This window comes from Sander vitreus, chromosome 21 (genome assembly GCF_031162955.1).
Source record: "Sander vitreus isolate 19-12246 chromosome 21, sanVit1, whole genome shotgun sequence".
In the NCBI taxonomy this organism is placed as follows: Eukaryota; Metazoa; Chordata; class Actinopteri; order Perciformes; family Percidae; genus Sander; species Sander vitreus.
The window spans coordinates 23,192,515-23,207,325 of NC_135875.1; the positions used below are offsets into that span (position 1 = coordinate 23,192,515).

A 14,811-nucleotide genomic window follows, 5' to 3' on the forward strand; every position below is an offset into this window, starting at 1 on the left:
CACCTTTGTATGGCAGCCTCGGCCACAGCGTATGAATGTGTGTGAATGGTAAATGGTTTCTGTACTATGTAAAAGCGCTTTGAGTACTTAAGACTAGAAAAGCGCTAAATAAATACAGTCCATTTACTGTCAAGTCACAATTACTCACGGCATCAGGATCCGCAGGTTACAATGTGTGCAACTAGCATCGGACTGTTTTAAAATAACCACAGAAACCCCTATGATAATGTGCACATCCAACGTGTCATTTTGATTAATAATTACAGTTTCTTCTGCACATCAACAGGCATGTTGGAAACTGACACATTAAAAACTATTTTTTATGTTTAGCAGACAAAGGACTCCTCAGTATTTTACACATTTCAGGTCCCTATAAAAAGGCAACAGCACCCATTGTCCTCCATTTCTCACCTCCCTGCTGCAGGAGGAGTTGCAAATAGCTCTACATTACCTCTATTTTTTGTCAACATATCTCCAGTCATCAGAGTCTGAGTTCCTGGATTTCTGCGATCCGGGTGCCGACAAAGACCTTGTAGTGGCACGACTCAGATTTCAACCAGGTCAGCACCATTGTGGAGTCACTCCAAAGGATGGTCAGGCCAATGACAAAGTAAGTTCAGACCTCAAGGTGGTAGCTAACTGCGTCCCTAATAAGGCAGAACTCAGTTCGAGTTGGGGTATTGACAACTGTCTCTTCAGTGACACTCTGGAGCGGGCCATGATGAAGGCCACATGAATGTGATTTTGATTGTCATGGACAAGCAAGTAAGCCACAGCGCCTTGGGCACGTTCCGCGGCATCACAGAAGACACAAAGCTCTCAGTATACACCCAACTGGTCTGCACAAGGGGGCACATAACAGCGAGGCAGTCTGAGGCTTGGGAGGTCAGACAGTTCATGTTCCCACTTCAGCCACTGATCAGCCAGTTCGGACGGAGTGCTGGGGTCATCCCAGCCTTATTTGGTTTCCCACAAGTCCTGTACCAGCACTTTGGCCCGGGTGGTATAAGGTAAGATGTACCCTAATGGGTCATATTGACTGGCAAGAGTGCGGTAGATGAGGTGGCGTGTGGGAATCTTGATGGGTGTCGCCCGGCGTTTGTATCCCAGGCTATCAGGAAGGCAGCTCCAACGCAACCTAAGGTGGATTCTTGGGGATCAACGCCCGCTTGAGACAGCCACCAGTCAGTGCTCACAGATCTAGCCCCAGAGGTTAGGTTTTGTGGTATGCTACCCCACTGCTCAGAGCACCCAACAGTCCAGTTATTCTCCTCAGTCCATACCTTGTTGCCATGGCTCCGGGGGAACCGAGGGTCAGACTGAAGGACCAAGAGCTAATTGAGATCTACAACCAGGAGATCCAGAAGCTCGTTGGCAAGCAGTAGTGATGGGAAACGTTCTTTTCAGTGTACTGAATCACTAGATTAGGTTCACTAAAAAGATTCATTCAAAAGATTCATCAAATCTAAATCTCGGTTCACCAAATCATTCAGTGCTTGCCCAGAGCTCCCGCTCTCCGAACAGAAACATGTCTAAAAGTTCAGTTCAGCTCGCTAGTGAACTCAGAACACAGTTTAGTCCCATTTGCAAACTGAAATGGTATTCAAAATTCTTTTTGACCATATGGCCATTAATATTTCAGAATACTGGCCATACAACTACGTGGCTAGCATCGGATTTATATTGTCACATCATACCATACTTACTGGTATTCATTGTATTGCTGCTGCCCATGCTTTGTACAAAAACTTGAAAAATAAAGTATAAAAAAAAAGAAAGAATAATGGCCATACAGAACAACTAGGCTACAGGACAACTGTTTTTAATAGCCTTATAATAGCCTACAGTTAAACAGCAATAAAACACAAAGCTATTTACGCTATTTTCAGTAATTAATATATAGAAAAAGCTTATAGATTATGCATTTAAAAGGGCATGAAGAGAAAAAATGAGCACACTGTAAATGAAGTTGCCCTGTGTCTCATAACACACAATGCAGAGATACCTCAAGTGTGGCAAACCGCCACTGCAGAATTATGAGCGCCACATGAATCCTCTTCCCTCGTGTTTCACCGTAAAAGATATAATAAGTGGCTTTCTGTGGCGCATAATAGGTCAGTTTGTATGCTTTTTTAAATATTTTTATGTCACTGTACTCCTGTTGTCAAACTATAATAACAAACTTTAATAATAAAACTTAACGTCAGTGTCAGTTACAAACAGGCTTAAAAAAAGCTACTAATCAGTGTTTTTCTAATCTGTCAAATCTGCCAGCTAAAAAAATGAAAATTGAATTATCGCTTTTATTATTTTTCAAAAATATCCAAAAATAACAGTGTTCCCGTGATGGATTACCAAGCTCCTGAATGGATTTTAATTTTAGAACGTAATCACTGTGAAACAATTGTAAAATAAGCTTTATTTCTCTCTGTCTACTGTACAATGACAAATTCAAGTATAAAACTGGGCAATGTTCAGCCCCTGAAACAGGGGTGCGTTGAACCGCCTGTTTTGGGCGCAAGCGCTCTTTTTATTACCACGAGTTTACAAACACGTCTCTGCTGATTGGGTATCACCTGTGACACAGCCAACAAAGGAGAGATACACCCACCAAACGAGAGAAAACATAACTTTAAAAGGTATAATAAGTAACATTTCTGCATTAAAATGTCAAAAAACGATACCTATGTTATATATTTTTTAGTTACACTATCCCAAATGTTTCCACCACATGTCAAACCCAGAGAAATCTGTTATTTTACACTGGCACCCAGATGATATGTTCGAGAGTAATTGTAAATCATACAATGTCACAGAAAAAAATACTGGTAACTGTAATACTGCTTTTTCTACCACAAGGCATCATTTTGTGATTAATTACATGCCACTTTGCAACACAGTAATACAGCAGAGATCTTATTTATTGATACATATCAATATCGATCCAGCTTAACGTTACTACAATGTGCTGGTTGACAAGTAGCTAACGTTAAAGCTAATGCTTGGTGGATAACATTATAGGCTTACAACAGCCAGCCACTATCATTACAGCAATCCGTACCCGGCCAGTACTTAAAGGAGAATTCCGGTCAATTTCAACACGTAGCTCGGTGCTGCCTACACAGTGTTAACCCCTGCTAGCGTTAGCACCCAACAGGCTTAAACAGGGCAAGTTTTAAACGTGTTTTAAGCCTCTAAACACGCCCAAAATGTCATTACAAGTGCCTAGCTACTCATGTGCAGTGATTCCTTCCGAGGGAACACAGCGAATCTGACTGCAGTAGATGTGACAGAAAGGCATAAAAATTGTGTTAATCCAGCCAGTGCACATACCTCTGTTTATTTCCTGTTTTCCGGTCAAATCCACACTAGTCGATTGTCGAACTCATACAATCCAATATTCCAGTCAAATTTGCTGTGTTCCCTCGGAATGAATCACTGCACATGGGTAGGCACTTGTAATGACATTGCTAGCATGTTTAGAGGCTAAAAACACATTTAAAACTTGCCCTGTTTAAGCCTGTTGGGTGCTAACGCTAGCAGGGGGATAACACGGTGTAGGCAGCACCGATTGTTTTAGTTTTTCTTGCTACTGACAGCACTCCACATCAAGGTTATAATCGTTAACGAATGAAATAACGAAAACTAGGTGGGAAAAAACATCGTCGTTAACTGAAATAAAAATAAAAACGAGGCATTACAAAAAAACGATAACTAAACTAAAACTGTAATGTCTGTTTGCAAAACTAACTAAAATAATCGAGTGAATGTCCTTAGTTTTCGTCTTTGTCGATCTTTCATAGAGCAAATAATGTTATATCTCTCCGAGCATGACATTTCCCGTAGACATGTATAGTTTCCGACATTCCACGTCAAATTGAACACAACATGTCCGTGGCTCCGTTCCTCTCGCCTGGCATCATAGCGGTACCGAAAGTCGGAAGAAAGCGGCAGTCCTATTTGATTATGACTGTGTCAGATAAAGTGCCTTGCAGTGGAAGGTGGTAAAATATGTGGTCAATTTATTACAGGGAAAAATCCCACGAATTTGAAAATATATTTGAGAAGCGCACACAAGCTAGGAGGCTAACCTAGCTTACCTTAAGGAGAATGCAAAGTCCCCTTTCCCCGAAACAGAAGCTAACCCCGGTAACGTTACGGGCATGGATGTATGGATACAGGGCCAGGCAGCATGACGGAGACAACCGCAGGACAGCGAACACTACAGGAGGGCTTTCACCGGCAATCTGATAGCTGCTGGTTAGTACATACGCAGGAACACCAAAAGCGGGAGGAAGCGTGGGTTAACATGTGGATTAATACTGGGATGTCTACACAACCGTGTGAGTCGATCAACTTCAAAAAGTTTACTTTACTCGAACCAAAGTTGAAAACACCTGTTCATGTATGTCTTCTTTAGTCTGTTGGCTATTTAGGTTTTTTCCTGGAACATGTCACTTACACATTTTGCACTTACTGCGGCGTCTTGTGTAGACTGTTTACATATTTATAACCATATGTAGGCTACATTTTATGTACTGGTGTTATTGTTGAATACATTGTGAATACATATTTCTAAAATTGTATGATGTTTTTGTTATTATTACACAATACTTTTTCTGATATTTTTAAATCCCCAAGGAACCCATATTACAAAAAAAAGACTAAAACTAAGACAAAAACTAAGACAAACTAAACTAAAACTAAGCTTTTTCAAAAATAAAAACTAAACTAGCAAACCCACTTTAAAAACTAATTAAAACTAAACTGAATTTGAAAACAAAAAGTCAAAACGAAATAAAAACTAATGAAAAATGCAAAACTATAATAACCTTGCTCCACATTTCCAAACAACAGAGCTACATGTTGAAATCGACCGGAATTCTCCTTTAACTCCAGTGCCTGGTGCTTACGACGCTAACGGCAGTTTACAGGCATGACAGCTGGGAGATCTTCTGCTGTCGACAACGGCCATCGAACATCCTCGCTGTCCCGGAGATTCCCCCGGCAATACCCACCCGCAACCGTCTCTCAGCCTCGTTGGGTAGCTAGCTAGTGTTACAACAAACCCCATCCGCCCCGATGTTGAAAACATCCAAAAGGTGATAGTGTGGTTTTAGCTGCTGGCTAATATTAGCTTGCTGGCTCACTAGCTAACTGGTCGGCTACCAACACAAATCGAATCAAGAAAAACTTAATTATGTTTGGGAAAATGCAGCTATTTTATTATAATGACATGAATAAACGTTACTAAACGTAAAGTGAATAAACTTGAATAGGTACACTCATCCGTGAACAGATGCATTCTAAACAACTAGCGAAGGTGTTTAACAATAAACTCCCATAATTCCACGCAACTTCCCAACGTCATCAAAAGTCTGTTTACAATCCATTGTTTTGGTAGTGGCAAAAAGTTACATATTGTACATTTAAGCCCGTTGCACACCGTTTCACACTGTTCTGAGGTAAGATGTCATCTAACCAGAAAACAGTAGCAAAACAGTGCACACCGTTTTGAGATTGAACGTGGCCCTGGTCTCAACTACTGCCAGAAAACATTATACGTTGTAACCCTGGTTCTCTGAATGAAGAGACTATTTTAATTATTTTTTTTTTTTTAACCTTTATTTATCCAGGTAAGTCAATTGAGAACAATTTATCATTTGCAACAACGACCTGTCACATTTACACAGTTCAATATTCATACCTGAAGCTGCCCAGTACAACCACAGTCTGATCTGCTGGCCACTGAGCAGCTCCACTGGAGCGGTTGGGGTTAAGGGCCTTGCTCAAGGGCACCTCAGTGGTGGAAATTAATGACACTCTCTCCACCGTACATATGGAATAAGGAACGGTGTAACTGTTAGTTATACAGTCGAGAAGCCAGTCATTTGAGTTTGTGGCAAATGTTTTCAGTGCTCGTTTTTCATTTTGTGACTTTCGATTGAATAAAGGACTATTTTTGCAGTCTTATTTTTTTCATTGAAGTCTTTAAAATAGTGTTAAAATCTCGTCTCGATCTTGTGAACCCAATCTCGTGTTTCGTCTCGTGAGCTGGGTGTCTCGTCACACCCCTACTACCTTGTGTAAATTTTGCCAGCAGAATCAAATATTCAGCAGGCTATATTCTGGTGATATTCTCAAACTCAAACATAGCTTAACCATGTCATATATGATATGATATATGATATGGTACTTCAGTACACTTTAAGAACAAATATTACTGGGACCACTACAGACATTTACAGATTAACATTTAATAATAAGGGATCACATTATAGACCCTACCACTGACCCTACATTTGCCCACAATTTAGGACATAAAACTTTTTCTTTATATAGAACCTTACCAAGAATGTGAGCTACAGCGTCCACCAAGTCTCTCTGGCTTCCTGCGTCGCTCTTTACGGTCGTCCTCTCTGCCAGTACAAAGCTAGACATCACTGGCTGCTGCTGGCATAAGAAGAGGTCGAGCACCTCCAGGCAGGATGTGATGCGCTGTGGTAGGGTGCCACCAATCACTGCATCATTGCCACCCATGGTCTCCAGCACCACGCCCACATCGCCAATGGCACCCCACTGGACTGCCAGTCCAGGTAAGCCATCGTAGCGGCGCTTTTCACACACACGCTCCATGGCTGAGTTGGCATAACCATAGTTACTTTGGCCAGCATTGCCACGGCCACAGCTGACCGAGGAGAAAGCCACGAAATGCCTGAGGTCTGGACACAACTTTCTTGTCACTCTGGAGAGGGAATGTAAGTCAGTGCATTAAGATCTGGAGAGAAGCGAATAGCAATACTTAATTAAAGTTCCCTGATTTAAACAGATGGATTATTATAGGTGTCTTACTTGTCCAGGTTTATGGTTCCATCATATTTAGGTTTGTTAACATCAAGGAAGAGCTGAGGAGTCAGATTTTCCAACATGCCATCTTTCAACACCTGATGAGATAATGACATACGAAACACGCTTGAAGTTTAGATCAAAGTGGAATTACTGCCAATTTAAATGGAGAAGCAGTTTTGGAGCAATATCATCAGAGAGGTTAGTCTTAACTTTAAGTATGGATTCGACAGTAGAGCATAAAATTAATAATAATCACAGTAAAGAACTAAGGTGTCAAAATACCGTACCATATCAGTAGCATAACATACTAATAATTCTGTAAGGTGACATGAATGTGAATAGCAGATATAAAAACAACACATTTACAGAAATATTTTATTTAAACAAAAGTTTATAGCAATGCTAGAGGCTCTTCATAGGTACAGTGATGGACTCACTACTTTGAGTAAATGAATGTCTGAACCAGTTTTTTTTTTTTTTATTCTAGTTAGGACATTTCACTAAAGGATTAAAATGCCAATCTCATGTTGGCACTAGAGGTAAGGTCAGGGGATCACCAAAGACATTATGTTTCATGAGGTTTCTCTGATGATCATGAATGAATGCACAAATAATGTCGATCCAATAGTTGCTGAGATATTTCAGTCAGTCACCAAAGTAGTGGACCAACAGACACTGCCATCAATCCCCAAATTAGGGGGTGAGGGGGATAGATGATGAGGTGGCTTGGTGTGTTACCATGGCCAGGTGGAAGACACCACCCACTGGGCCCAGTGTGCAGGCTTCAGCAAGGAGTCGCTCCGTTCCATTGAGCGTGCTGACATCATTGGTCGACACCAGCACCTCCACATCCTGACTCTGCCATTCATGCACTCGCTTTGCCTGGTAACCTAGCAACAATTACAAAGTAAAACTAGTTAGAGCAGCGCAAACTAAATTACTGTCATATAGTACACAGTTTGTATCATTTATGATCCCAGAGTAAAGCTTCAGATTTGTATTGTGTACAGTACAGCCAATTTTAAGATATTAATGTTGGCATCTGTGACTGTCCCTATCAAATACAATATCTTAAGGACGTTATTACCTATTCTGTGCAGCCCACAGACACAGGACAATTTCATTGGTTAAAAACAACAGTGTGGTACGCTGGTATGTGCTGGCAGACAAACCAGTGGCAGTATTTGCAATTTTATGTCAGTTCATTTACTTTCAATTTAAGCAGAAGCACTGCTAGTACTGACTCATTACAAAAAAACTAAATTGCAACACTAGTTCACTTACGTTAATTTTTAAGGCCCTCTAAAAATATTCTTACAGGAATTTATCTGATAGGTTAAGTGTGACTTTTCAGTAAGCTTAACAACTCTTTTATGTAACTTCTCATTGAATGAATTTGATATTTTCTCATATCAGTATAATATAGTTACATCAACAATATGGTCAGTTTGTGCATCTTGTCCAGAGCCTTTCCAGAAAATGTGGGCGAGTAGGTTGAATACTCAACACATCAGGATCAACACACCAGTGTTGACCGGCACAAACTGTAGACATAACTATGTTATCAGCTGTTACAATCAGTAAAGCGGGACTCAGATCTGATGGGGCTTTTCAGTAACCCTCCAAGATGGCTTCACATCACAACGAAATAAACAAATGTCGCTCCCTGATATTTTGTGATGTAAAACCACTGTGACAAAGTCACTGGTGAAAAAATTGTGAGCCTCCAGGGATCTGTAATTCTTCATTTTGCTCTGCGAGTAGATTCCTGTGTGATATAGCACATCGCTGAATATAGGCTAACGTTAATATCACTAACGTCGCTGCTACAGTCAAAACTGTAACAGTTACGTTACATGGAATTTATTCATTTAACATGCTAAGACATGCTAGTCTTTAATATCATAGCTTTAATGAACGTGGTATAACAATAGACTGTTTGATGACCCTGGGATAATGTTACTGATACTACAGTCAGACTAAATCATCTTTAGCTGTCTCTTACCTAAAGACTCAACCAGTTAACAAAAAATGTCGGGAAACGACACCTCTGGCCATTCCGTTAGGTCGCTTGTCCAGTTACTTATAATGTACAGACAATCCAACCCAATACTGCTTAGTTTTTTTTTTTTTTATGTATCTTGCGGCATTGAGTAGGCCATACTGGGTTAACGCCATGTTATCCAGTCAGGGGGAAGGGATTGTTTTCCCCCACGGCAACTCCGCACCAAGCCACGCCCCCAGCTATGACAAGACACCGATCAAGTGTATAGAGAGGCGAAGTCCCTCTCCTTCTGGTGGACCGCCATTGGAAATTAATTAGGAAAAAATATGAACGGTACTGAATGGGAAAGACAAATTATTCTTTTATCCCGTTTGAATTGAGCCATGATTTACACATAATTTTGCAAGTCAAGAAAGTCTCAGTTTATGTTAAATTGGTGAAGTATAAGACTGTGAAAATACGTAATTAGAAAGACTACACACTTCAAAGTCGCATGGATGACGTCTCGCTGAAGCTACGATGTCTGTGTGTATCGTACAGGGATGTAACGTTACCAACATGGGCATAGGATCTGCTGATAAAACTTCACTGGATAAAACCATAGACTTAATATTCTTTTTTACAGTCTATGGATAAAACACATCAGGTAAGATGACGTTACATGTGTTGTGGAACAGCGCTAAGCTAGCTAGCGAGCAAGCTCTCCCAGCGGCGAAGTTCATGGGGGGTTGCCAAGTTGCGAACGCTAAACCCAAAGTCCCACAATGTGACTGTTCGCTAAATGCCAGACATGACTCCACAGCACAGCAGAGTTGCTATATGCAGCTATATTAACAGTTATTAAAGCACATGCTCTCGCGGAGCACTGTACCTGGCTGACAATTACCTTTTTAAAAGGCTAAACGTAGCAACAACAACCGCTAAAAAGGCAGCGACTTTGCGGAGCTTTGTGCCGTTTCTCTGCTTATCGTCACTGCACTTCACCGGCTGTGTCTCAATTTATTTTTGCGAGTAACTAACTCAAGTACTCTATATAATTTAATGCAAGCACATGGATGTTGAAATTACTGAAAAAGCCCATCCATACTAGTAGCAGTAAGGAATTAGTGAAGCTCAGTGCTCGTTTTAGGAGGAAATTAGCTCATATGCATCCTTTTGGGCTTAAAGCTGTCTCCAGCTTTTAAATGTATCTCCAATATTTACCCGTTTTACCACGTCTCTGGTCATGCAACTGTTAAGAAAGATGTATTTTTATAGGTTGGGGAGAACTAATCTCTCTCTGTTAATCCAGTTTGTTTGGTTGCTGCCATTATCGCTGCAGACCGTTGTTTTTGTGTTTCATGTTTGGCAACTTGGGTGTCAAAATGGGCAGTTGACAGGCCGCAGGCCAAAATAAAAAAAGACATACTGTCCCGGAATGGAAATTTTAAAAGGAGAAAATACTGGCTTTAGCATTGTTGTCAGAAAAAACAGTATTTCAACTTAGCATGTTTCCTTAATATCTGATGACATATTGTGGTCATTTTTCTATTAAATACAGTAAATATATTACATATTGGACCTTGTCATTATGATAAATAAAAAGTGGTAATCACAAAAAGAATCATTACTTTTAACTGAGTAGCACCTGCTGCAGCTTTGTATCACTGTGCCTTACCGTTCCTAATGCCTGATCTGGAGGTCAGCACCAGTTTGCTGGCACCTCTCTCTGTCAGCCACTGAGCAAGCTCTAGACCAAAGCCCCCCAATCCACCAGTGATGATGTATGAGTGGGAGGGGAGACAGAAGGTGCGACAGATAGCTGGAAAAGACAAAGGGGAAGCAGTTTGAACTGCCGAACCCCTCTCCTCACAACGGACCTGTATGAAGAGAAGAACCAGTAAGAAGATACATAGTGTAGTATTTTCCAGTTATAGTCACATAATAATTATGTTAACTTAATAAGAAACTGAGGTTGCAAGTATTAACTGAAACATCTTCCAGGATTATTCCGTTTTCATTTTAATTCATTTTTTAACAGACACTTGAGTGATTACATCTTTCAGTGTTCTCTTTCTACTACATCATGACAGGTTGGTCTATTATTAACAAGCTATAGTCTCCTTACACTAATAGCAAAGGTTGAGGAAGGTCAGATGTGAAACTGACCTGCAGGAGGACCTTGCCAATGTGCTTGCCCTGAGCCATGTATCTGAATGCTTCTTCCACTTGGTCCCGCTCAAACACTGTTGTCTTTAGAGGCTGAACTACACCTCCCATAATGCCTTCCTTCAGCAGCTTGGACACTTCCTCCCACTCCTTGTTGCCCTCTTCGAAGAGAGCATCCAGCAGAATGCCATGGAATGCCACATTCTTCAGGAACAGAGCCATGCCTGGAGAGATCACAACAACATGATAACATTGTTCAGTGCTGACCATGCTGAAGATGAACCCGACCTGAATGGAAGTTCTCCAGGCCTCTAAGGGGAGCGCTAAGTGGAACAGCTTGATTTTCGACCCCACGGGGAGAGAGGGAGGGAGGGAGGGGGGGAGAGAGAGAGAGAGAGAGAGAGAGAGAGAGAGAGAGAGAGAGAGAGAGACACAGAGAGCGAGCGGGGACACGTTCAATCTCAGAACGGTGTGCACCGTTGTGAAACGGTGTGCAACTGCTTTGAGATCATAGACTGTAAATATTAAGTCTATGTTTGAGATATGTTTTCTCTCGTTTGGTGGGTGTGTCTCGGCTCAGGTCACAGGTGATACTCAATCAGTAGACATGTCGGTAAATTCTTGGTAATAAAACATTTAAAATTGCATCAGCGTTTAACGTTGACGTTTGTTTAAGCCATATTACATGAGAGGGTTTAATTTCGAGGTCCGAAAGGCGCATCACTTAAGTGTAGGCCTCCTCAAGTGTAATATTATGATTATACAACGATTACCAACAAAATAAGTGATCAATCTGTATTCATATTGTGGAGCAATTCGCTCTTGAAATACAAAAAAAACTGACAGGATTTCTAGTCCCTCCCTGTTTAGTAAGCCAGCCAATTTGAGCTATAGCTTTGTAGAGACTGTGGGATTTATCAAACTGAATAAATCCCGCCCGCACATATAACACAAAACTGCTTTGCTAGCTCCACTGTGTTGTAAGTAACAAGTTATTGTATTCATTAGTATGATTGCCGTACTGTTTAGTTCAAAAAACATCCAAAACACCAAAGTAGGAAGACATAGTGGACCAGACGCGAGCTTTTATTTTGAAAAGTCGAAGCTCGGGGACCGCACCAGCCGGGAGGGCATGAGACGGGAGCATAGACTGTATATTATTAATATATTATATTTAGGGCTGTCAGCATTAACGTGTAATTTAAAAATCGCATTAATCGCATGCCGCCATTTATTAATTTATTTTACAATTCACTCGGCTTCGCATTGTGCCTAACAGGCTACTATTTTGACCCTTTGCCGCACCTTTACTTATCATCAAGCTGCCATACTTCCTCGTAACACATCCTGCTGCTGGAGGCTGCAGGAATGATGGAAAAAGACCGCAGAAAACACAATTCTGAATGTCGCTTTTTATTTTCCAAAACTCCTGGACAGCTCATTAGACAAGTCGAAAGCCACATGCACATTGTGTAAAGCCGAATTAAAATATCACCGAAGCACGTCAAGTTTGAGCTATAAATTTTAACTGCTGGCTGGGCCCTCTTGATCGATCCTCTAGTAAACCCAGTAACCCATCCAAATCCTCTAAGGCTATGAAAACTTTTCTTCATGAATTCTCCGTTTCAGACTCATGGTGTTTTTTTCAATCCCACGGGCAGGGAGTATTCATTCTTCTCCCCTGTCCACCGCACCTACACCCGCATTGATTACCTCTTTCTTGACAGACTTATACCCTCTGTCCGCTCATGCTCTCATAACCCTATTGTTATATCAGATCATGCCCCGCTGACTTTAGACTTAGTAATGGGTGGGGGACCGGTGTCGTGTGCACCATGGCGTTTGGATTCACGTTTGTTATCTGACGACAAGTTTGTCCACTTTCTAAATGGTGTGGGAGACGTTTAAGGCCTTCATTAGGGGGCAAATCCTGTCATACACCTGTTTTGCGAGAAAATAGAGGAAAAAGAAGATGTCTGAGCTGATGACCTGTATACTACAGCTGGATAACATTTATGCAACTTCCCCCTTACCATCAGTATACAAGGAGCGCCTCTCCCTACAGGCAGAATTTGATAACCTTTCTACTATTGAAGTTGAAGGAATGCTGCTCAAATTACCCCATAATCACTATGAACATGGTGATAAGGCGAGTAAATTACTTTCCCACCAACTACGCCAGACATCCTCAGCACATCAAATCCCCCAAATTCTAACTCCTACTTGGTTCAACGACCAACCCTCAGCTGATAAACGATGAGTTTAGGGACTTTTATGCCTCTTTATACTTCCGAACAGTCAGCAGACCCCTCACTCTTTGACTCTTTTTTGGTAATCTTGCTGTCCCCTCTGTTGCTACAACTTCCAAACTACAATTGGAGGAACCCATAACAGTGGAAGAAGTTTCACGAGCGGCAGGTTCTTTACAGTGTTCTAAGTGCCCGGGACCGAATGGTTTTCCTGTCGAGTTTTACAGGAAGTTTATAGTCAAGCTGGCCCCACTCCTAACCAACATGTTCGCCTATTCATTCGACTCCACCTCTCTCCCTGAGTCTCAGGGCTCCATTTCATTGATATTGAAAAAAAACAAAGACCCTCTTTCCTGCGGATCTTACCGCCCCACTTCGTTACTCAATGTTGATTATAAAATCTTAGCTAACCTACTGGCTATGCGTTTGGAAACGATCTTGCCTTCTATAATCTTCCCTGACCAGACAGGCTTTATTAAAAATAGATATACTTTTTCTAATGTTAGACGTTTACTTAATGTTCTGTACAACCCCTCCAGCTCGAAAAACTCAGAAATTGTAATTTCCTTAGATGCCGAGAAGGCTTTCGATAGAGTAGAGTGGGACTCTCTTTTCCGTATGTTAGAAAGTTTCAGCTTTGGTGAGAAGTTCATAGCCTGGGTGAAATTATTGTTCACCCACCCACTCGCCTCTGTCAGAACTAATAACAACCACTCTGACTATTTCCCTCTCTTTAGGGGTACGAGACAGGGATGCCTGCTCTTTGCAGTCGCCATAGAGCCTCTCGCCATTGCGCTCGATCTCATCCTCATATCACTGGTGTGAACAGGGACGGCATCGAGCAGAGGGTTTCGCTCTATGCGGATGATTTGCTCCTCTACGTCTCTAGGCTAGATAGATCCCCACTGTGCTTTCTGTTCTTGATTCATTTGGTCTCATCTCTGGCTATAAACTGAATTTCAATAAGAGCGAATTATTCCCCATAAACGCTGTGGCCTGCAAATACCCTCTTCACACAATACCTTTTAGAACTGTTCTTGACAAGTTTACATATCTGGGGGTTCAAGTTACAGACCAATTTAAGAATCTCTTCAAATGTAACTTTACCCCTCTACTCACCCAAATACAGCAGGACTTTGAGAGATGTCTTTAGCTGGTCGTATCAATTTGGTTAAAATGAATATCCTGCCCAAATTTTCCTTCCTTTTTCAATGTGTTCCTGTCTTTATCCCTAAATCCTTTTTTAAAAAACTTGACGGGATTATTTTAGGGTTCATATGGGAAAGACTCCAAGAATTCATAAAATATATCCAAAGACCAAAGAAGGTGGGGGGCATGGCCCTGCCTAACTTTCTCTTCTACTATTGGGCGGCAAATGTCCGCATACTTCAGTTTTGGCTGCGTGCAGACACTATGCAGTGTGCTCCAGCTTGGTTAAGATTAGAGGCGTATTCTTGCAGACCGTCTTCTCTATCTGCTTTGATTTACTCTCCTGATCTCTCAACTTGTTCACCATACTGCAAAAACACTCTGCTTAAGTTGACTTTTTCACTGCATGCC

General features: G+C 41.4%; 1 protein-coding gene across 2 annotated transcripts in view; it reads right to left on the reverse strand.

The window, feature by feature from the left end:
* fasn (fatty acid synthase) overlaps window positions 1-14,811 on the reverse strand; it is an 86,097-nt gene that overhangs the window by 18,806 nt on the left and 52,480 nt on the right. For both annotated transcript variants that reach the window (XM_078279085.1, XM_078279087.1), the window contains 5 exons: window positions 11,003-11,226; window positions 10,512-10,713; window positions 7,588-7,739; window positions 6,853-6,944; window positions 6,351-6,745 (listed from right to left, as the gene is read on the reverse strand). In XM_078279085.1, the coding sequence (XP_078135211.1) occupies window positions 6,351-6,745; window positions 6,853-6,944; window positions 7,588-7,739; window positions 10,512-10,713; window positions 11,003-11,226 (1,065 nt within the window). The remainder of the gene's footprint in view (window positions 1-6,350; window positions 6,746-6,852; window positions 6,945-7,587; window positions 7,740-10,511; window positions 10,714-11,002; window positions 11,227-14,811) is intronic.